This window comes from Neolamprologus multifasciatus, chromosome 11 (genome assembly GCF_963576455.1).
Source record: "Neolamprologus multifasciatus chromosome 11, fNeoMul1.2, whole genome shotgun sequence".
Classification (NCBI taxonomy): Eukaryota; Metazoa; Chordata; class Actinopteri; order Cichliformes; family Cichlidae; genus Neolamprologus; species Neolamprologus multifasciatus.
In genome coordinates this window covers 10,665,226-10,686,230 of record NC_140449.1, presented here as the reverse complement: position 1 = coordinate 10,686,230, position 21,005 = coordinate 10,665,226, and the positions used below count along the sequence as shown (strand labels likewise).

The 21,005-nt window shown below is 38.9% G+C and overlaps 1 protein-coding gene across 3 annotated transcripts in view; it reads left to right on the top strand.

Annotated features, from left to right (window-relative positions):
- dnah5 (dynein, axonemal, heavy chain 5) overlaps nucleotides 1-21,005 on the top strand; it is a 115,328-nt gene that overhangs the window by 7,963 nt on the left and 86,360 nt on the right. Inside the window, exons 2-39 of one of the 3 annotated variants that reach the window (XM_085176264.1) lie at nucleotides 603-737; nucleotides 887-971; nucleotides 1,180-1,361; nucleotides 2,837-3,055; nucleotides 3,241-3,378; nucleotides 3,548-3,724; nucleotides 3,895-4,008; nucleotides 4,156-4,263; nucleotides 4,443-4,565; nucleotides 4,674-4,889; nucleotides 5,259-5,285; nucleotides 6,014-6,121; nucleotides 6,324-6,409; nucleotides 7,328-7,535; nucleotides 7,663-7,776; nucleotides 8,753-8,959; nucleotides 9,198-9,278; nucleotides 10,297-10,387; nucleotides 10,709-10,854; nucleotides 11,073-11,250; nucleotides 11,441-11,680; nucleotides 11,794-11,990; nucleotides 12,133-12,226; nucleotides 12,699-12,841; nucleotides 13,064-13,140; nucleotides 13,222-13,346; nucleotides 13,448-13,683; nucleotides 13,868-14,086; nucleotides 14,225-14,287; nucleotides 14,703-14,941; nucleotides 15,975-16,122; nucleotides 16,242-16,334; nucleotides 16,615-16,814; nucleotides 16,960-17,113; nucleotides 17,603-17,766; nucleotides 17,990-18,146; nucleotides 18,398-18,610; nucleotides 19,912-20,136. In XM_085176264.1, the coding sequence (XP_085032390.1) occupies nucleotides 603-737; nucleotides 887-971; nucleotides 1,180-1,361; nucleotides 2,837-3,055; nucleotides 3,241-3,378; nucleotides 3,548-3,724; nucleotides 3,895-4,008; nucleotides 4,156-4,263; nucleotides 4,443-4,565; nucleotides 4,674-4,889; nucleotides 5,259-5,285; nucleotides 6,014-6,121; nucleotides 6,324-6,409; nucleotides 7,328-7,535; nucleotides 7,663-7,776; nucleotides 8,753-8,959; nucleotides 9,198-9,278; nucleotides 10,297-10,387; nucleotides 10,709-10,854; nucleotides 11,073-11,250; nucleotides 11,441-11,680; nucleotides 11,794-11,990; nucleotides 12,133-12,226; nucleotides 12,699-12,841; nucleotides 13,064-13,140; nucleotides 13,222-13,346; nucleotides 13,448-13,683; nucleotides 13,868-14,086; nucleotides 14,225-14,287; nucleotides 14,703-14,941; nucleotides 15,975-16,122; nucleotides 16,242-16,334; nucleotides 16,615-16,814; nucleotides 16,960-17,113; nucleotides 17,603-17,766; nucleotides 17,990-18,146; nucleotides 18,398-18,610; nucleotides 19,912-20,136 (5,730 nt within the window). Of the gene's footprint in view, nucleotides 1-602; nucleotides 738-886; nucleotides 972-1,179; nucleotides 1,362-2,836; nucleotides 3,056-3,240; nucleotides 3,379-3,547; nucleotides 3,725-3,894; nucleotides 4,009-4,155; nucleotides 4,264-4,442; nucleotides 4,566-4,673; nucleotides 4,890-5,258; nucleotides 5,286-6,013; nucleotides 6,122-6,323; nucleotides 6,410-6,486; nucleotides 7,131-7,327; nucleotides 7,536-7,662; nucleotides 7,777-8,752; nucleotides 8,960-9,197; nucleotides 9,279-10,296; nucleotides 10,388-10,708; nucleotides 10,855-11,072; nucleotides 11,251-11,440; nucleotides 11,681-11,793; nucleotides 11,991-12,132; nucleotides 12,227-12,698; nucleotides 12,842-13,063; nucleotides 13,141-13,221; nucleotides 13,347-13,447; nucleotides 13,684-13,867; nucleotides 14,087-14,224; nucleotides 14,288-14,702; nucleotides 14,942-15,974; nucleotides 16,123-16,241; nucleotides 16,335-16,614; nucleotides 16,815-16,959; nucleotides 17,114-17,602; nucleotides 17,767-17,989; nucleotides 18,147-18,397; nucleotides 18,611-19,911; nucleotides 20,137-21,005 lie in introns of those variants that run through there. The other 2 variants (XM_085176265.1, XM_085176266.1) reach the window with 2 other exon arrangements.

Sequence of the window (21,005 nt, the reverse complement as noted above, 5' to 3'; positions counted from 1 at the left end):
TAGCTATTCACAATAGGATGCTAGAAGTGGGCTTGTCAATGTAAAAATATTTCAAGCCAGGAACAAATATTCCTATTATCTCCTGTTCGGTTAAAAAACAGTTTCTATACAGATGAAAGGCAAATGAGTGATTTTAGATACACCCTGCTGCAACGGCTTCATACAGCACCAGGTTTCATGTAATCTGTTTGTTGGCTGACCTTGTTCCTGTGTTACTAAGCAGCACGACCTGACAACCCATTGTGGCTGATTTTGCTTCCCAGACCTAAACACAAGCCACTGCACGAAAGCAGCAGAGTCTCAAGTAAAAGGGTGGCAGTGAATCTTTTATATATGAAGCTCAAGTGTTTAGTAACATCAGATTAGGATGCTGCAGAACAGCATTATTCACAGTTAGCTGAAATGTATCCAACTTTCTTTAAAAATTGTTGTGTTCTTTGGGTCCTGTACTTAAACAATGCCTAAGCTTCAGTCAGTTGAAAGATGGTCACGTGATGGCTGAACTGTCCATTTAAAATACTTTGAAAAATTACACAGGTTACATTTTTATTGAATTGAACTCGGTATTTAGTAATTGAAAATTTTGGAACTTTTTTTTTCAGCAAAAGTTGAAAGAGGAGCGTGAAGCCAAGCGGGCTCAGCTGGATGGAAGACATGACTATATCCTCAGTATTGTGGCTTCATGCTTGGGGCTGGAGAAAGCAGATGTGGAAGATGCCATATTGGAGGGCAATCAGGTACTTTGCACATAAATGTTCAAACAGATTATATTGTTTTATTGGACAACTTTACAGGCCTTAAAAGACAGAAACAAGCAAACAAAAAAAATGTGGTGCATCTACAATGGGACTGAACAGTGCTGAGGTTTTGTTTTCATCTTTGTCAGATTGACCGCATGGAGCAATTTTTCATGGCTGACGGTCTTCCACACCTAATGTTCTACTATCAGGACACTGAACCAACTGTAGCAGGTACCATGGAAATCTAGAGTCTTTTAAAAAAGTTATATTGTGTAACTTTGCAGTACAGCAGCATCTTATATGAAATTGTCTCAGTCACTAATAGAGATCATAAAAGTAATCCATTCTCAAGTAAATGCCACAGTATTAAAATCACAATAGGAAGTCAAAGTTGGTTACCATGACACCTTTTGTTGTTTCCAATCCTTTATGCGAGCAGCAGCACCAGCACCAGCAGCTACAGCCTCTATGCCCACCCAGCCTGTTGCCCAGCAGCCTGGTCACAGCAAGAAGTCCAAAGTGTTTGTAACAGATGGGAGGGATGTGGCACTGACCGGAGTGTGTGTCTTCTTCACCAGAGCCAATACTTCAAAGGCAGTCACCTCTGAGAACATACACAGAGTGAGTCAGTTTGTATTGTTTTGGGATATCTAAGTTATTCCTTTCTTTGCGAAAGAGGAGGGATTTAAAGACAATTAAAACCATGCAAGTGGAGAAACACAAATTTAACCATGACTGTGTTGTGTTTGTGAGCACTACGGGAAGTCAACTTTTATCAATTTGTGAAACGTAATTAATGATAGGCACTGAGTGTCACAAGACAAATGTTCCGACTTTTTTTTATTTTACTTTTATCATGCATGATATCCAATTAACTAAAAAAAGCTTCTTACATCCAGAGGTAGTGAGGCACTGGGGGAGCTCAGTAATGGCACTGTGATAGCACAGCTGGTTCTGGCTATTGATTCCTACTGAACACCTGCTGTCTGCAGCAAAGTTAATCACCACCGCTGATAACAGGTCCTGTTTGCTACAAAACACCCTCGGCTAGAGACAGAGGAAAACAGGATTCTGTGTGTATGTGTGTGTCTGTGTATTCATGTAATGAGAATGAGAGAAAGCACTGGTGTGTACTTCTCTTGCTAAATTTCCTAATTAGTCGCTTCAAAAAACTTCAAGGGCACATCAGGTGTTCGGGTGTTACTTGACATTTGGGTGGATTAAGTTAGAGGAGTTATTATTAAAAGAGAGGTGTCCAGCTCATGGCTGAGAGAAGCTGTTCACCAAAGATTCACAATTATGTGTTGCTGGCAAATTGTTCATGAGGACTGGTGAGTTGCTAGTTAATTAAAATCAAGTCAGTTAACTAGCAGTCACGGGGTTAGTGGATACATTGTATTCTCTAGATGACTGTGCCACACCTTTGAAGGTTTAAAGTAGTATAGCATAGTAATAAATGATTAATGATTATTATTAACAATGTTTAATAATCATATTTTTTAATTCATTTGAAAACCAGTCCGTCAGCATGACCCAAACGGTTATGTTAAAGTTATAGCTGATTTATAAATATTATTGGAATTTATATCATGACGTTTATAACACTTGGTTCAAAAAATTATAAGTAGGCCTTTGGGACCCATGGATGGTCCCGTGATTAAACCCTTAGAAAACCACAATAACATCTGACAATCATTTAAAAGGGAGTCGTATATTTTTAATTTAGTCACATATGTGCTGGTTCTCTCTTATCAGATGTGATACAGTACAACCACACAAACTAATCTAATCTAACAAATGTAATATTATAACTATGATTGGTAAACATTATGTCCTTTTTGCTAGCGGTATAGTAACTTTTTTTAAATGCTTTTTCAAAGTATTACAGCAGATTTTTAATAGCTTCCCAGACTCACTTGAGGACACATGCATAGTTTGTTCATTATAGTGTCTACACTACAGTAACCCAGGGAGACTTCTGCCAAACGACAAAAGGTTTTCTTTGCCAACTAGTAAGCTAAGAAGAGTCTCTGTTGAGGCATGTTTAATATATGAATGCTAAGATTTTCATTATCTTTTTTTTTACTATTTTCTAGGATGTAAATTTCAATATGTTGGATACAACAGAAGGTGGTCTTTTAAAAAGTGTGGAGCAGCTGCTCTCTGAGATCTTCATTCCCACACTGAGGAAGATGAACCACGGCTGGGGAGAGGGGACAAGTCCTCAGACCCTGGTCGTCAAACAGGACTTCATATCTTCATTGGAAAGCTTTGTGTCTGTGTTGGCTGGAGCACAGGAGAGCCTTCAGGAAAAGGTAGGGGACAGGCAATGTCACTAATAAAAGCACCATATTACCAAAAACTTATAGTTTAATATAAAAAGTTAAATATAAAATACATAGTAGGTTAGATTAACATAGATAAATAAACACAGTTTAAACATTACATACACTTACATTATAGTAGCAAATAAAGCAACACAGCACAACTTTGCTTTCAGGTTACCTTGAAAGAGTGCGACACCTTTGACTTGAGGGTACTGAAGGGCCCGTCTGACTACGTGGCAGCTGCCAGCAGCACAGAGACCATAGAGAAGATAGAGGCCTGCATGAAAGTCTGGATCAAACAAATAGAGCAGGTGAGAAGGGACTCTCATCGTGTTTCTCTTCAAACCTGATACAGAAAAAGTATTCTCATTCATTTATTCCAAGTTTTCTGCCATTTTATTTGAATGTGCTTGTATCAGATGGTGGATAAACTGCAGGCTTGAAGTTTCAGCAGCGATATCAAATGTCTCTATTCTGCAGGTTTTAGCTGAGAGTGACCAGCTTAGAAAGGAGGCTGATGATCTTGGCCCTCGGGCCGAGCTGGAGCACTGGAAGAAACGGATGACTCGCTTCAACTACCTTCTGGACCAGCTGAAGAGCCCTGATGTCAAAGCTGCTCTGGGTGTGCTCTTGCTGGCTAAATCCAAGCTCATAAAGGTCAGATGTGACTGTCATATACCGCTGATTTTAAGTGGCTGTACCACATGCTCTCTTTCTTTGATATTGCTGCTCTCTCTTTTATTTCAGTGGTTTATTGTAAGATTATGTTTGTTTGTTTTTTGAGAACGGTGCACACCTTAATTAAGTAACGGTCTGTTATGGTCTAGTCATGGCGGGAACTGGATGCAAGGATCACAGATGGAGTTAATGAGGCCAAAGACAACGTCAAGTATCTCTACAGCTTGGAGAAGTTTTGCGACCCGCTCTACAACAGTGACCCTGTGAGAAAAGAATATTTTATCACACTCTGGTACATTTTAAAAAAATAAACCAAATCAACTGCATTCATGGTGAAGACAGTACCAATGTGCTGGATGTGTGTTATATTTGAATGTACAAAGAAAGCTATAATTTCTGTTTCATCCAAGGTATCAATGGTGGATGCAATCCCAGGTCTGATCAATGCCATCAGGATGATTCACAGTATTTCCCGCTACTACAACACATCTGAAAAGATTACATCACTTTTTGTAAAGGTATTGTGCAGATCAACAGGCTTTTGTTATGATGAACAATGGGATCCTACATTTTTTTTATAAATGATTGATACTGAAGCATTTTTAGGATACTTTTACATAAGACAACAAAAAAGTACCAATTTACATGATGATTTATATGATTTATAGTTTCCATTTTTTTTTATCCTCATCTCCAGGTGACAAACCAGATGATCACAGCTTGTAAGGCCTATATCACTGATAATGGCACAAACTCAATATGGGACCAACCTCAGCAAGTCATTACTGAGAAAATCAAAGCTGCCATTCGCCTAAACCAGGTAATGGATCATTTTGAAAGGAAAACAAAATGTGTTTTGTAGCAAAATGCACCTCTGTCAGTTTTTCATCAGTCCAAATGTGGTTCTGTATCATAATGTGTTTCCCAGGAATACCAGCGATGTTTCCACAGAACCAAGGAGAAGCTGGAGCAGACTCCTTCAGAAAGACAGTTTGACTTCAGCGAGATGTACATCTTTGGAAAGTTCGACACATTTCAGCGAAGACTGAACAAGATCCTCGAAATGTTCGCCACCATTTCCACCTACTCCGTTCTAAAGGACTCGAAGATAGAAGGGCTGGAGACGATGGCCACCAGGTTTCAAGTGAGTATAGTGTGATATCAGACTGTTGTCAAATCCTGTTAATAAGACATGTGCAGGGAGGCATTGCATTAACTGATTAAATGTCACTGCCAGGCAGCCGTGTCTGTATTTCTCCTGGCATCTTCAGATGTTGAGTGTGTTGTCATTATGGTAAATGGAAAGTTTCTCTGTATGGTAGAACAGAATTTCAGGCTGCACACTTGCAATGCCAGTGGTAGGCTGCTGATTTTTTTCTGTGGTTTCCTGTTGTGCAAACAATTAATTTTTTTACATCATCAAACTGTGATGCTTAAGGTTTTAGTACATAATACTTTGAGAGTCTGTTGATGTGAACCATGTGTTTGTGTCCTTGCTTCTTGGGCTACGCAGACTGCAGAAATGCAGGGAAAATGGGAGGTAACGTCTCACAGCAGTTTTCAACTTTTTGCAATGCATGACCCATTTTTCTTGCAGACAGCATGCAGCGGTGAAATATTGTTGTGCAGTGTTTTGCCGTACATATGCCTTAATAACAAAATAGCTACTAATTGCATGGAGATTAAAACCAACTCCTTACTTTCTCTCTTTTTTTTTGCACTATTAGGGCCATAGTAATACTTTCTAAACTCAGCCCTGTAATGACCATTTGTTAATACTATAAACTTGTATCCCAAACCTTTCGCCAGTTAATGGGGAGCTTCTGAGTTTCCTGTTTAGATTAATACTTTTTCACACAAGAAAAGTGTGTGCAATGGTGTTCATTTTAGTGTACAGGCAATTCATTCTCATGTTTCACTTGTAAAATGTTTATCTAAAGTTTGTGAAACTTCCTGAATGAATAAAAACTTAACAAAATGTTTCACATGCATGCTTAAAGTAACCAAACTGAGCTAGAAGATGAGATTGAAAACTTTGTTTTGGTATAACTTGATAGTTAGCTTTGCAGAACATCCATAGCTTGCAGTAAGACACAGTTGCACTGTTACATTTCTACTAGACTAATAGACTACAAGTTCCAAAACGTATGCATTTAATTATGCATTTAATAATAATACCTTCAGAAGAAAACAGTGCATTTTATTTAGAGCTAAAAATGTTTTCTAAAATGTGTTTTTTTGCAAATGTCTGGATATTTTTTTTGTTAGGCTATTGTGTTAAACATGAAGAAAAAACATTACAGTTTTCTAGACCAGAGGAGAAGTGACTTTGATGTTGACTATGAGGAATTCTGCAAAAGCACTTCTGAACTCCACGTAAGTTAATTAGACAGTGCATTTGCCCTGTTTTGTGCAAATAAAGTTAATGCAAACTGACTAGACATCTGTTTTGTAATGCGGGTTAGCCAAGTTCATTTGCTGGCGATTAAGGATTCATTAGGTGGAGTTTCATTTAAAATTAATTTCATTCCGCTGTCGTTGTTGTGAATATTATTGTTGTCTGTGTTTTCCTTTCCAGAATCAACTGAAGAGTTTCATGGATAGCACCTTTGAAAAAATTGAAAATACAGAAAGGGCTCTAAATGTGCTGAAGACCTTTCAAAGGTATTTCATTGGTAACTAATTAGCATCATTCTGAAATATTTACCGCAATGTCCCTAATCTTGCCAATGCCGCTTCATGTGACATACTGCTTCCTTTAATCTCTGAACTTTTAAACTATTCTGCAATCAAAAAAAAAAAAAAACTCAGAGTAGCTATTTATTTATTTGAAATAAACACCGGGGTAAACAATAACTGTCATGGTCCAGAGTCTCTTTATGTTTTGTGTTTATTAATTTTTTAGAGTTTTCTGTTTTTTGTTATTTTTCTTCCAGTGTTTAGGTGTTCTCTGCGCTTCCCTTGTGTTCATGTCATTTTACTTTGGCGGTCCGTTGTCTCATTTCTGTGTCTCTAGCCTTGTCACCCCTTAGTCCCGTCAAGTGTGATCAGTCCCAGCTGTGCTCTCCTCCTGTGTCCCATTCCCTCGTTATCCCTCAGTGTATTTTAGCCCTGTGTTTCTCTCTGTCAGCGTTCTGTCCACCCGTCATGTTGTGTGGGTTTCTCTTGTTGTGTCCCCTGAAATTGCCGTTCCTAGTGTTTTGTTATTAGTCTTCCGTTTCTACGTTCTGCTTTGGTTTTTTTAAGTGTCTTTTGTGGAAGTTGTGCCACTGCAATAAAGCAGTCTCCTTTAGTTCATTCCCTTGTTTTGAGTTCTGCATTTGGGTCCTTCTTCCTGCCTGCCGCAGCCGTTTCATGACAATAACAAGTGTGCTTTAATGTACAAGTAGGTTTGCTAGTTACAGGGTCCTTCTGTGCACATTTTAGCTCAAAACATTTACCAGCACATCCAAACAAAATAGAGTCCTTGTCATTACTGGTGCTGGTACTGCTATGTGTTTATTGCTGTATTTAAATATTTTTTATTGCTGCTGGGTTTGAGTTCTGCTGAACCACTTGTATCTTTGGTTTTCCCAAAAACAGACTGGGCATCCCAGATCTTGGGATTGATGAGAAGTATCAGCAAATTTTACAAAATTATGGCCGGGACATTGAAATGGTTTTCCGCATCTACATGAAGCAGAAACTTGACCCCCCCATTGGCAGGGACTTGCCCCCTGTGGCCGGTCGGATCATGTGGGCTCGGCAGCTGTACAGCCGTATACAGGGACCCATGGATCTCTTTCAGCAGGTAATATTGCATGCCTGACTTTCAGTTCAGGTTTGGCTGGTTCTAGCAGATTAATGGTAAAATTGTTTGGCATTTCCCATCCATCTAATGCATCATGTTTGTTTGTTTCGTTTATTACTCTAATTAGCATCCAGGAGTTCTTTCCACATCAGAGGCAAAAAGGATCATCAAGAACTTTAACCGTGTAGCAAGAGCGTTGTTGGAGTTTGAGATGATCTACCATCACAGCTGGATGAAAAAGGTTAATGAACTGTAAAATGTATAATACAAACAAGAAATCTGACAGAGGAGCATTTATATACAATATTTATCGTTAATTCCTTTATATAGTGTTGGGATTTTGTTTGTTGCATATATGTTAACACTTACATGTTTGAGATCATCAAACACATTTTAATACTAGGCAAAGTTGATCAATTTAAAAAGGAGAAAGCTATCTAATTATATCTGGCACTGTGTAAACAAGTGATTTGGTGAAAATGATGGATGACTAAAAAGGACACCAAGGCTCCTCTCAGATCTGCCAAAAAACATCTTAATGCTCCCCAATATATTTTGTGGACTGATGAGAGTGACATCCAGCACAGAACTAATGCAGCATTTCATAAAAGCAATATCACACCAGCTCTTGAAGGACAATGTCTGGCCATCAGTTTGTGCCTTGAAGTGGCACAAACTGAAGTGTAATCAGGTTATGTAGCAGGACAACAGATATGAAAAACACCAGGAAGTCCACCTATGAAGGTCGAAATGTCTCAGGAGCTGCAGATGAAAACTAGCTAGCAGCTAAATCTGGTACAATGCATCCTTTCTCTACAGAGGTTCTGTTTTTGCTTGGTCACTGACAAATAAAGTGGAAATGACAAATAAATAAACAAAATGAAGGGTTTGGAGTGGCCCGGTCAAAGTCTGGAGTTAAATCAGATTGAGGTGCTTTGCCATGACTTGTCCTTGAAAACCTTCTAGTGTGGCTGAATTAAAACAATTCTGCAAACAAGATAGAGGCAAAATTCTTCTACAGCGAGATAAATGAATCATTGCAGTTCTTGCTGGAAAAAAGTACATTTTGTCCATACTTGGGTTATCTTTGTCTAATATTAAAATTAGTTTGAGGATCTGAAACACAAACTGAATGAACATCCTTTCTCCCCTCTTATTCACACATTTTTCCCTCCCTTTCACATAAACCTCACTAAACGCTTTATACCTCAACGCAGATGGAGGACGCCAAAGTTGGCCTGCAAGCCTCTCTTCTGGTCCGATCTCCAGAAACTGGCGAGTTATTTGTGAACTTTGACCCAGAGATTCTGACGCAGATCAGAGAGGTGAACTGCATGACAAAGATGAATTTGGCAATCCCTCCCTTTGCTTTTCTACTGCTGCAAAAACAAGACGTCTTTAAGAAACACTACAATAGAATACAGGTGAGCATAGCACACAGTTGTAGCTAAAATTTCAAAAATGCATACAGCGAACAACCAAATGATCAAAGCTGCATGGATCTAGGAGTATAAAACATCCTGGAATTGTGTTCGAATTCCACACGGATTTTTAAAAATGACTAAAATCGACAAAAACCCATTTTATTGTCAACTGAAAAATTCAGTTAATCCCTTTTGTGTGATTACAAAAATGCACCAACATGCATCTATCTCATTTCAGCTGATGTTGAGCGAGAACACTAGAGTGCGTGCCAAGATTCAGAGTGTCTTTGAACAGCTGGCCATGCCACATGTAGCTAAGGTAAGTGGACCGACCCTCGGCTACCAAAACTAGCAATTGGGACGTGGAATGTCACCTCTCTCATGGAGAAGGAGCCTGAGTTAGTGTGTGAGTGTTGAGAGGTAGCGGCTAGATATAGTGGATGTGAATGGCTTTGGCTCTGGAACTAGTCTCCTGGAGACTCGCCCTTGGTGCGAGGTGGTGGGCTGGGATTGGGAATCCTAGTGTGATTGAGCAGTAAAGAACAGTCAGGCACAGGTTAAAGTCCAAAGAAGTGTTTTTTATTTAACCCAAAAAAATGAACTTGGGTAAATAATACAAAAATCAACATCTTGGGCAAGAGATCAAAGCAACTGAGCTTGACTCAAAGTTGGTTTTCGTCCCTACCCTCACCTATGGTCATGAGCTTTGGGTAGTGGAGGAGGTGACTGGGGAGAGGGAGGTCTCAGCTTCTCTACTTAGGCTGCTGCCCCAAGACCCAGCCACGGATAAGCGTAAGAAAATGGATGGATGGATGTGTCTGTGAAGGTTCTCAGTCATCGTAGTCTAAGGATGGATGGTTTCCCTCTGTTCTTTATCATGTCGATGTCAAATCCTTCATGTTGTGCGCGATCCAGTTAGCTAAATTATGTTTGCCAGTGCTAGCTAATAAAGCTTTGTTTTGATTTTATATTTCTCTGCAAAGTCCTGCATTTCAGTCCAACTTAGCATCCCATGAGAGTAGTGATATGATTTTAAATTGCTGTCCCCAAAAGAGCGTCATGTGATTGCATAAAAGTTCAAAATAGGACATTTAAGAAAAGCATATCCCTGGTAACCCATTTTATTTGATTTCATTTGATTTTATCTTTTTATTTTCAGTTGTCTCTAGCAAGTCAGAAGAACACACAAAAAAATGTTAAATCCTTTTTTATTGTTGCTTGGTTTTGTCATGAATCTTTTCTAAGCATTAAACTGGTGACAGGTATGAGACTGACTGTCACAGCAGGTTGCTTACCTGCATCACCATCATCATAACAATACATGACTTACTTGACAGGTGGATGAGGCTATACAACCGGGTTTGACCTCCCTCAACTGGACATCTCTGAACATTGACAAGTATCTCGACCGCATCGACAAAGCGTTGGGTAAGCAAAAAATGTAACGAGATCGATCCTGTACACGCTGACACGAGACATTCCTGCAACTCAGCACTGGCTGCGTGTGATAACATTTACATTAATGGATTTATTGCATAGGTGGCTTTCTCACAAGTAACACTCATATATTCAATAGATTCTTTCCCTCTCTACACATTGCTTTTTTATACTGAATTGTCTGTTTATCACTGTTCTCTCCTTTGTTCAAATGCATAACAATTCCCCCTTGATTTTTCCCTCTTTCCCATATTTTTGGTGGGTTTGTGTCCCTCCCTTTTTTATTTGTGTTTTTTTTTTTTGTCTGTTTAGCTGATCTTGAGTTGCTGATGGACAGAGTGAATGACCTGGTGGAGTTTAGAATAGAAGCAGTACTGCAGGAGATGAGCATATCCAACCTGTGTGTGCTGCCAGAGGATGAGCCTGTGACCTGTGAGGAGTTTGTTCAAACCACCAGGGTAAATAAAGACAAATAAAATAAAAGTATCAGCTGGGTTATTGTTGCTCTACTAAGTCTGTGTAACTATGCAGACATCTGAAAGATGCTATCGATATTTATTAAGTGGGGCTTTGGTAATTCTCACACATTTAAAATACTTTTTTCTGTATTTAAACATTATTTCTTATTCTAAAGATTAATTACATTGAACTGAACTGTATATCTGCATGTGTCTAGGACCTTTGCATAAGACAAGCCCAGAAAGTGAACATGAAGAGCTCACTGGTGGAGGAGGCAGCTAATGAACTGATCAACATGCTGCTAGAGTTCGACCACAATCAGAGAGAGGAGGTGGAGAAGTTTGAGGAAGAAAGCTGCACAGAGAGCAAGACCATAGACCACAATGACAGTGAAGGTATGCTGACAGTTTCCTTTCGCGATCAAACACAATACAGTGTGAAAAAGGCAGTTCAAAAGTTTTTAAAGGAAAGGGGATTACCTTTTTTAGGACCTTGTTGTTTTTACTTTTATTATAATGCTGATTTATTCAAGGTGAAGTGTTGCTGAAGGTGTTCGTATTGACTGTAAACGTGTCACCTTCTTAGGTGATGACGAGCGTCTCTTCTCCAGAAACACGCTGCTACGTTCTGCTAGTGTTGGTCCTTCTTCTCCGTTGGTGAGGAGGAAGAAGAAGAGGGACTTGATGGAAGTGATGGAGCAGGAAGCCCAGGAGCTGCTGTCCTACTTCAACCACCGTAATGTGGATGCCTTGCTCAAAGTGACACGCAACACCCTCGAGATGTTGCGCAAGCGCATACATACGTCCTCGCTTATACATTTCTCCGGTGCGTCTTGTTTAATTGTTTGCTATATTTCTGTAAAGGTCTAAATATTTAAAATAAGCTCAAAAATGTCTATTCCAATACTTTATGTGTGTTACCCTTCTCTCCCTCTGTAGCTGCAAGTGACCCAACGAGCCATGGCAAAAGCAGCGATCACCATGCAATCTTCAGAGTAAACATGACCCTTTCTATCCCTAACATTGTCATGGTTCCAACTTTGGAGGAGGTTCAACAGGCTCTAAACCGCGCTGTAGAGTGTGTAGTCAGTGTCAGCAAAGGAGTCAGCCAGTGGAGCAAAGAAAGGATATCTAAGGTGAATAAAGGAAAAATCTATTTGTGACAGTATTTAGCTTGATAACTGTAATAAACTGTTAGAACTGCTCTTTTTGAGATAATGGTGTCATGGTCCAGCAGTGTACTAAATAAACCCGGAGGTTTTACATTCCCCTTTCCAGAGACAAATGAACGAAAAGCGAATGGCAGCACTGAAACAAGACAGCTCTGAGAGCGAAACAGAGGACGGAGCAACAACATACAGAAGCTTGGCTGGTAATAGAGAATATTATCACTTTCATAGCTTAACCTCAGACCTTCAACAGCTCCCGACTGTGTCAGCTCACTCATTTTTAAAATTTTAAGATTTGCTGTTTTCAGCATACAATTACAACTCGATTTTACAGCTCAGCAGAGCAAGCAAATATCTGACCAGGGGCAGAAACACATAGTATTGCTTGGGGAGGAAAATATTCAAGAATTTCATATTTAATGCAAATTAAATGCATATTTAATTAGAAAGTGGCAGGGATAATCAATTTCCACTATGAAAAGCACATCTTACTTTTAGAAATTATATATACAGAGAGAGAAAAACTAAATGGAAGTAATTCCATTATTAACATGTTCTCTTGTAAAAAAGACCTGTAGCATATAATTATTTAAAAAGCCCAGAAGTTAATATTTTAAAGAATAATGTCCATCATTTCAGCTCAATGTGTTTTCTATGAACTTCTGTCATTTTCAGATGGCAGTACCTCAGACATGTCAGCTTCTGTGATCCAGGCCATCCCGTTCCAAGCCAGAAATTACTACAAGAGTGTGTCTGAGAACAAGGAAATAGCCAAGCTAATCTCTGTACTTAGCACCTCTATCACCTCCAGTAAAAAGGTACATGGCACTTAATTAAGCTATACTGCACATTTTATATGAAACTAATCCAAACTTAGCTGTCTTTTATTAAATCATGGCATACACTTTTAATATTTCTTTATCCCACATTTACAACCGATATTTTCATCTATATTTCTGTATATTTAATGAATATAAATGTCTTTTATTTTTCTATAAGTGCACTTCATTTCATATTCTCCTGTTGATATTAATGTGCAGGAAGTGCTGACCGCTCTACATCACTTTAGCCGTTACCATCACATCTGGAGGAAAGACCGTGAAGAGACCATGAGGAAGTAAGTTGAAATGTATGGTTTCTATATAAATCTGCTTATCTGACATCGCACCAGTGCTATTTTTGTTTGTGTTTTGAACAGATTTATCGAGGGGAGTCCCTTGTTATCGGAGTTTGAGAGCCAGATTCTTTTCTATCGAGATCTAGAGCTGGAAGTAAACTCTGAACCAGAGTATATTGCTGTAGGAGCCTTGGCGCTATTCACAGGTCTTATTAAGTTACGAATTTAAAACCGGCATGAATGAGAATTTCGAGATTTTCAGCAAGTTAAATAATGCTCTCTGCATGCTCATATTACTTCCTGCCAGCACCCTTAAAGATGTCCCTCTCTGCTGAAATCAAGAATTGGATGGTGGACTACGGACTTTACTGTAACAGGAAATGTCGCTCAGAGATGGAGCACATTTTTGTTTTTGTAGATGAAGCAGGAAAGAAACTGAATCGACAGATCAAAGACCTGGATGATATTCGTATTGCCATGGCTGCACTGAAGGAGATCAGAGAGCACCAGATATCTATTGATTTTCAAGTTGGGCCCATAGAGGTAAACCACAGCATCACATATTTATCGAAGCTCTTTTTATACACACAAATACACAGAGTGGGAAAGAGACATTTTTAGCTGTTTGACTTTATGAGTCTGTACAAGAAGCTCAGAAAGAAATAATTACACATTTGCACATTCTAGTTTTTGTCAGGTGGAAGACTTATCTTATTTTTCCTCACAGGAGTCCTATGCCATGCTCCATAAGTACGAACTATCAGTGGCTAAAGAGGAGGCTGAAAAAGTGGATACTCTGCGCTACACTTGGGAAAAGCTCTTGTCCCGGAGCACAGAGGTGCAGAACGAGCTGGTCGCCTTGCAGCCAAACTTCAGAGAAGAACTGGTCAGCAATGTGGAGACCTTTCTGGAAGACTGCCAACACTTTTATCAAGATTATGAAAAGGTAAGATATCTATGGTTGTTTGCTCTGTTTCAATTAAACTGTTGATTTCAATTCAACAAAAAAAATGTTCAGTTAATTACAGTTAAGGTTAGTTTTAATAATAGCTACTAAAAAGACACTTTTCCCTCTCTGTTTAAGGACGGTCCCATGGTTGTGGGACTTGCACCCCAAGATGCCAGTGATCGGCTGATCATGTTCCAGGTTGGTTGGTGATTAATTATTTTGTCTCTGTCAGTTAGTAAATATTTATATCCTGCATTGACCTGATGCCTCAGAAAAGCAGTTACTTGAAACTAATGTTAAAAGAGATATCATATTATTATTATTATTATTATTATTATCCATCCATCCATCCATCCATCCATCCATCTTCATCCGCTTTATCCGAGGCCGGGTCGCGGGGGCAGCAGCCTAAGCATCATCATTATTATTATTATTATTATTATTATTATTATTATACTATTACAGTTTCTATTTCATTGTTAGTAAAAGACAGATTTTTTTATTCTGTATAAATTATACTCAAATAATTACAAATGTTTTACCTCAAATGTCTAATGTTTTAAAGTCCATCAGAGCGTAAGCTGTACCTGATTGTAGCTCTTCTCCTCTTCAGAATCGATTTGACAACCTGTTCAGGAAGTACATCACTTACACGGGAGGTGAAGAGCTCTTTGGACTTCCTGTTACCCAGCATCCTCAGCTATTGGAGATTAGGAAGCAACTGGCTCTGCTGCAGAAGTTGTACGGCCTTTACAACAATGTCATCGATACAGTTAACGGCTACTATGATATCCTCTGGGCTGACATCTGCATCGAGAAGATTAATAATGAGCTGCTCGACTTTCAGACGAGGTTTGACAATTTATTTGTTTGTTTTTTATTCAAGAAAGTGTTGAACTCTTTTAACTGTAGATGTAGTAACATGAGCTTAAAATATGTTAATGAAGAAGGAGACGTTTTCAGGAAAGAGGCTGAACTGGAAACAAACAAAACTACGTGTTTTTCTGACTATGTGAAAAAATAACCTTCTCATACTGTGTAATCAAGCCTCTCATTACTGCAGGAATTGGTGACATCACAAAGAGAAAGAAAAAAAAGCAGAATTAAATTAAATGATTTTCATTAGTCCATCCATAATCACTCTTATTTTCAGGCATTAAATAAAGTGCTTCCTCTCACTTGCTACAATATGGAAACTTGTTTCGAGATGTTGTAATTTCGAGATACTAACCCAAAAGTTTTACATAACAACAAAAAAAGTCTTTTTTTTTTCAGTGGCAGAAACAAAGCTTCCTGTTCTTCATCAACACTGCATTAATATTTCAGTCTCACAATGCAAAGCTAATCTTTGCCCTTTATGTGATCACATTTGTCCAGCATGTGTCAAATGGACACTGAAGGGGAAAGAGGCTAATAGACAACAGGCTAGTTTATTTTACCTAAAGAAATTAAGAACAACTTTTAATATAGCTGGAAGGGATTACTTGACAATGAAAATCTAGATACACATTAGAAGCAGTCAGAAGGAAAATATAGAGCTATAGTCAGAGCTGAAGAAGAGAGGATATTTGTTTCCTCTGGTAGAAACGTCAGCTATCTGTTATGGAGGTGTTGATTTGGTTGAGTGAAGCTATGAACAGACACTGATGCATGAACCTTTGTTCTGTGCTAGTAAGGAAGGATACTCAACAAGTTGCCCAATCCAATGACTCTTGTAGCGTTAATACCAAACTTGAAGTGTATTGTAATACTTTTCCTTTAACAAACAAAATGTCAACTATACATCTAATCTAGTTCATGTCAACTTTCTTCAGCAGAGCTAAGGGGTAGTTTAGAAAGAAGACAATAAATATGAGTTTGACTGTCACATCCTGTGAACTACCAGGTGTCGAAAACTGCCTCGTGCTCTGAAAGAGTGGCAGGCCTTTCAGGATCTGAAGAAAACAATTGATGAATTCAGTGAGTGCTGCCCCCTGCTGGAACTCATGACTAACAAAGCTATGATGGCCCGGCACTGGAAGAGGATAACGGAGGTTAGTGAAACATGGCCACTGGTGTAGCACTGCAACTGAATGTTATTGACTGAAATCAAGTCATCACCAGAACCTAATGATAATGATGATAGCTGTAATTTGTCCTGTTTTGTATCCAGGTGACTGGCCATACCTTTGAGGTGGAAACTGATACATTCAAGCTGCGTAACATAATGGAGGCTCCTCTACTCAAGTATAAAGAAGAGATTGAGGTACAAACGAATCATTAGCTGCTAATTCATGGTGTTTTCTTTTTTATTTGATATAATAAATTCCAAATAAAATACAAGTTTGGAAAATTGTTTGGAGGAAATGAAAACATTAAAAAAGTTTAAAGAGTAATATATTGAATTAACTTTGCTAACTGATATAGGTGGTCCTGTTCAGTGCAAAACACCGATCCTGTTTTTTTCAGTGCATATGCATCTGTTTTCCATTAGCATTTTTATTGCTAACATTTAAAAACATTTGGGAGGCGGGGTTCTTGTGCAGGATATCTGCATCAGTGCTGTGAAAGAGCGTGATATTGAACAAAAGCTGAAGCAAGTGATCGGTGAGTGGGACAACAAGACTTTTACATTTGCCAGTTTTAAGACCCGTGGGGAGTTGCTGCTGAGAGGAGACAGCACATCAGAGATCATTGCCAGCATGGAGGATAGCCTAATGATCTTGGGATCCCTTATGAGCAACAGGTATGGCAGTGTTGAGTGTCATTATCATTAGTGTCGGTAGTGATGATCTTCTTCCACAGCTGTGGGAAATCTAGACATTACACGAGCCACATACAGGTGTGCGTCCCTAAGTAAGGGTAACGTGAAGATTTACCTTCTTTTTCAGGTACAACACCCCATTTAAAGCCCAGATTCAGAAGTGGGTTCAGAATCTCTCCAACACCACTGATATTATCGAGCACTGGATGACTGTCCAGAACCTGTGGATCTATCTGGAGGCTGTGTTTGTGGGTGGGGATATCGCCAAACAGTTGCCTAAGGTGAATAACATTTCAGGATGTGATTCATATTGGTTATCAGGCTTAAACACAGACTCCAAATGCAGTTTAAAAGGCAATTTCAGTTACATTGAACTGAAATTACTCATGTGCAGTTAGAATTTTTTATGTAAATTCTGTATTTTTACATCATTATCAGATTTCTGGACAATATTCTGGATGTTTAGGTGCAGTAGTGCATTAATGTGCCAGGCGTTGAGTTTCTTTTATTTCCATTTTCAATTATTATATTTCACAGTCTCTTGAGCAAAATAAATCACTGATCCAGGCAATGTTTTCAGGCCACAGTGTTTTGACATTTAAAAGAAGGAGAAATATTAGTGAAATGTTGCCTTTGTAAGATTGTTTTACGAGCTTACTTCTAAAATCGGAGCCAAACAGCGTCCAAGCATTTAAAAGAAACAACTAAATACAAAATAAAATAATAAAACAGTCTGATCATGAGATAATTGACTAACTCAATCTTTTTAGGAAGCAAAGCGTTTCTCTAACATTGATAAGTCATGGGTGAAGATCATGATGCGAGCCCATGAAATGCCCAATGTGGTACAGTCATGCGTGGGGGACGAGACCATGGGACAGCTGCTTCCACATCTCCTCGAACAGCTGGAGATCTGTCAGAAGTCTCTAACAGGGTGAGTAGAAATAACTTAAAACACCACCATGGCCCTTCTTTTTAGGTTCTAATGAACTTAACCACCAAAAGAAAGGTAGAAGATTTTAAACGATAATCAGTAGTGAGGGTAAGTGAAGTGACTGATTTCCTTTTTATGCTGTACAGTTAACTATCTGGCTTATTGTATTGTCTGTCAGATGATACTTTGTATTGATTTTTTTTTAAATGATGTGGTCAAACAGATATCTGGAGAAGAAGCGTCTGCTGTTTCCTCGTTTCTTCTTTGTCTCTGATCCTGCCCTGCTGGAGATCCTGGGCCAGGCCTCTGACTCCCACACCATCCAGGCCCACCTTCTCAATGTCTTTGACAATATCAAGTGTGTCCAGTTTCATGAAAAGGTGGATTATGTTATTGTTTTGTTGTTTATCTTAAACACTTAACCTTCTGACAAGATATTTTTTGCAGAACTAAAAGCTCAGAAAAATATGTGATTGTAACATGAAAGTAATAAAATATAATAGCTGCTTTAATGTCAAATTGAATGAACTAATCAGAGTAGTGTTGAATTTGAAAAATATACTTTTTATAAGAAAAATAACTTCATCATTGTAGTTATAATAATCGATCTAATCAATGTTGCCTTTCACAGATATATGACCGCATTCTGGCCGTGTCATCACGCGAGGGAGAGACTGTGGAGCTGGACCGTCCCGTCACAGCTGAAGGGAACGTGGAGGTGTGGCTCAATGCTCTGCTGAAAGAATCCCAGAGGTCTTTGCACCTTGTGATCAGACAAGCTGCTCTGGCTATCCAGGACTCTGGCTTCCAGCTAATTGACTTCCTCAACTCCTTCCCATCTCAAGTAAGTCATTGTCCAAATCCAGGAATTAATCCACAAACGTTTTAAAACATTGATTCGACCACAACTGACTATCCTTGTGGAGCAAGGACGGCACCGCTCAAAAACAGAAACCTGTGTAGCCTAAAGAGGCAATCTACTGTGAACATTGTAATAAACTCCAAAACAAATTCTAAAGAAAGTTGGGATGCTCTAAAATGTGAGTTAAAATAGGATGCAATGATTCGCAAGTCTTATAAACCCATATAATAAATCTAGCAAATGTTTAAAACTGAGAAAACTATTTTGAGATAAAATATTGGCTCATTTTGAATTTAACGACTACAACGACAGCCAACAAGAGTCTGGATAAATTAGTGGTAGTAAAAAAAAACAGCTGGAACATTTTGCAACTAATTAGGTTATCTGTCAACAGCTCAGTAATATGAGTGGATATAAATAGAGCATGTTAGACGAAAGAATTGGGCTGAGTTTCACTAATCTGCAAAAAACTAAAATTGTAGAACAATTACAGAATGATGTTCTTCAGTGTAAAATTGCAAATATGACGTATTTATGTTACGTGATATCAAAAGATTCCAAGTATCTGGAGAAATCTCTGTGTGCAAGGCTGAAAATCAATATTGGATGCCTGCGATCTTCAGACCATCAGGCAGCACTGCAGTACAAACAGACCTGATTTTGTCATGGAAATCACTGCATGGGCTCAGGAACACTTCCGGAAAATCAATGTGTGGGAGCACAGTTTGCTGTACAGGCTAAAACTCTATGCTGCAAAGAAAAAGCCATGTGTGAACATGATCCAGAATCACTGTTATATTCTCTGGACCAGAGGTCATTTAACACTGACTGAGCCAAAGTGGAAAACTTTTTATACAACATGGAGACCACATCCTCACGCAATCTGTCTTTTTCTGCTCTCTCTCATGGTATGGGGGTGCATTAGTGCCTATGAAACTGGCAGCTTCCACATCTGGATAGATACCATCATTGCTGAAAAGTATCTAAATGTTTTAGAGCAAAATATGCTCCAATCCAGTCATGTCCCTGTCTTTTTCAGGGAACAACCTGCATATTTCAGCTAAATTGCATACTTTGTAGAAGGATACTCTGGGTTTTTAGCTGCCTTTCATCAGTCCAGACTGTTCACCACCTGGAAACATGGGCTGTTATTTTCTCTGTAAATCTTGGGGTGTGGTACTAAACTGCTATAGTATTCCTTCATCCAAACAATAGTTAGATTTCTAAGGTCATCGGTACATTTGACCATTATGATGTGTTTTGTTTTTTGCACATTAATGTAGGTGGGGTTACTGGGTATTCAGATGATTTGGACAAGGGACTCAGAAGAAGCTCTGACCAATGCCCGATATGATCGCCGCATCATGTCCAAAACCAACCAGTTCTTCCTGGATCTCCTTAACACCCTGATTGACATGACCACAAGAGACTTGGAGGCTGTGGAGAGGACCAAGTATGAGACCCTCATCACTATTCATGTCCATCAGAGGGACATATTTGATGAACTGGTGAGTATGTTGATCATTCAGTAAAAAGAGGCCAGAGACATCCGAGCTGGGATCAGTTAGACTGACGCCGAACCGTGCACATGAACGCTTTGCAATTTCTGTTCAAGATTAGAATCTCCAGCTCAAAATAGCAACCACTCTGTAAACTGTGTTTGATATTCAGACTCCCGAGGGCTGCCATGTCAGAATACAAAATGTTGTTTACTGCAGCGAGTAAATTCTGTCGAACGTAGTCAGAGGGGTTTTAATGGCAGTCAAGTAATATTTAAAGTCACGACTGTGTTTGAATCTCCACTTAAGGCATAATAAACATGTCGCTGAACCCCAAGGTTAATAGAAGCAGTTTGAAGAAACTTTATTTGAATGTGTTTTTTTAGTTCTTTCTAAAAGCATTTGTATTTATTTACCTCATACCATTGATTTGTCCTGCTCATGTTCCTTTGTCCTGTATGTTTCTAAACACATTTTTGCTTCATTTCCTCTCCAATAATATATCACACTGCTACTTTTCTACCCCCACTGTATTTTTTCTCACACATATTCTGCTTTTAATCTCTTCTATTCATTACTCTTCTAATTCATTTTGTACTTTTCCCCATTTGCATCATTTTAACTTGCTGGACTTTTCTCTTCCCTCCTCTCACTCTCCCCTATCCTTTACCTTCCTTTCTTCCCATTTCACTTCATGACCTCTGCTTTCATCCTTCACTTTCTTGCTTCTCTTTTCTTTCCACCCTTTTAATGTTACCCTCCTGTCACCTAAATCCCTCCTCACACATCCTGCCCTTCCACCTTTCTTCCCCTCTTTTATCCGGCTTTCATCTCTCTTTTCAAATAATCTTCTGAGTGGTGCCCTCCCTTCACTTCTG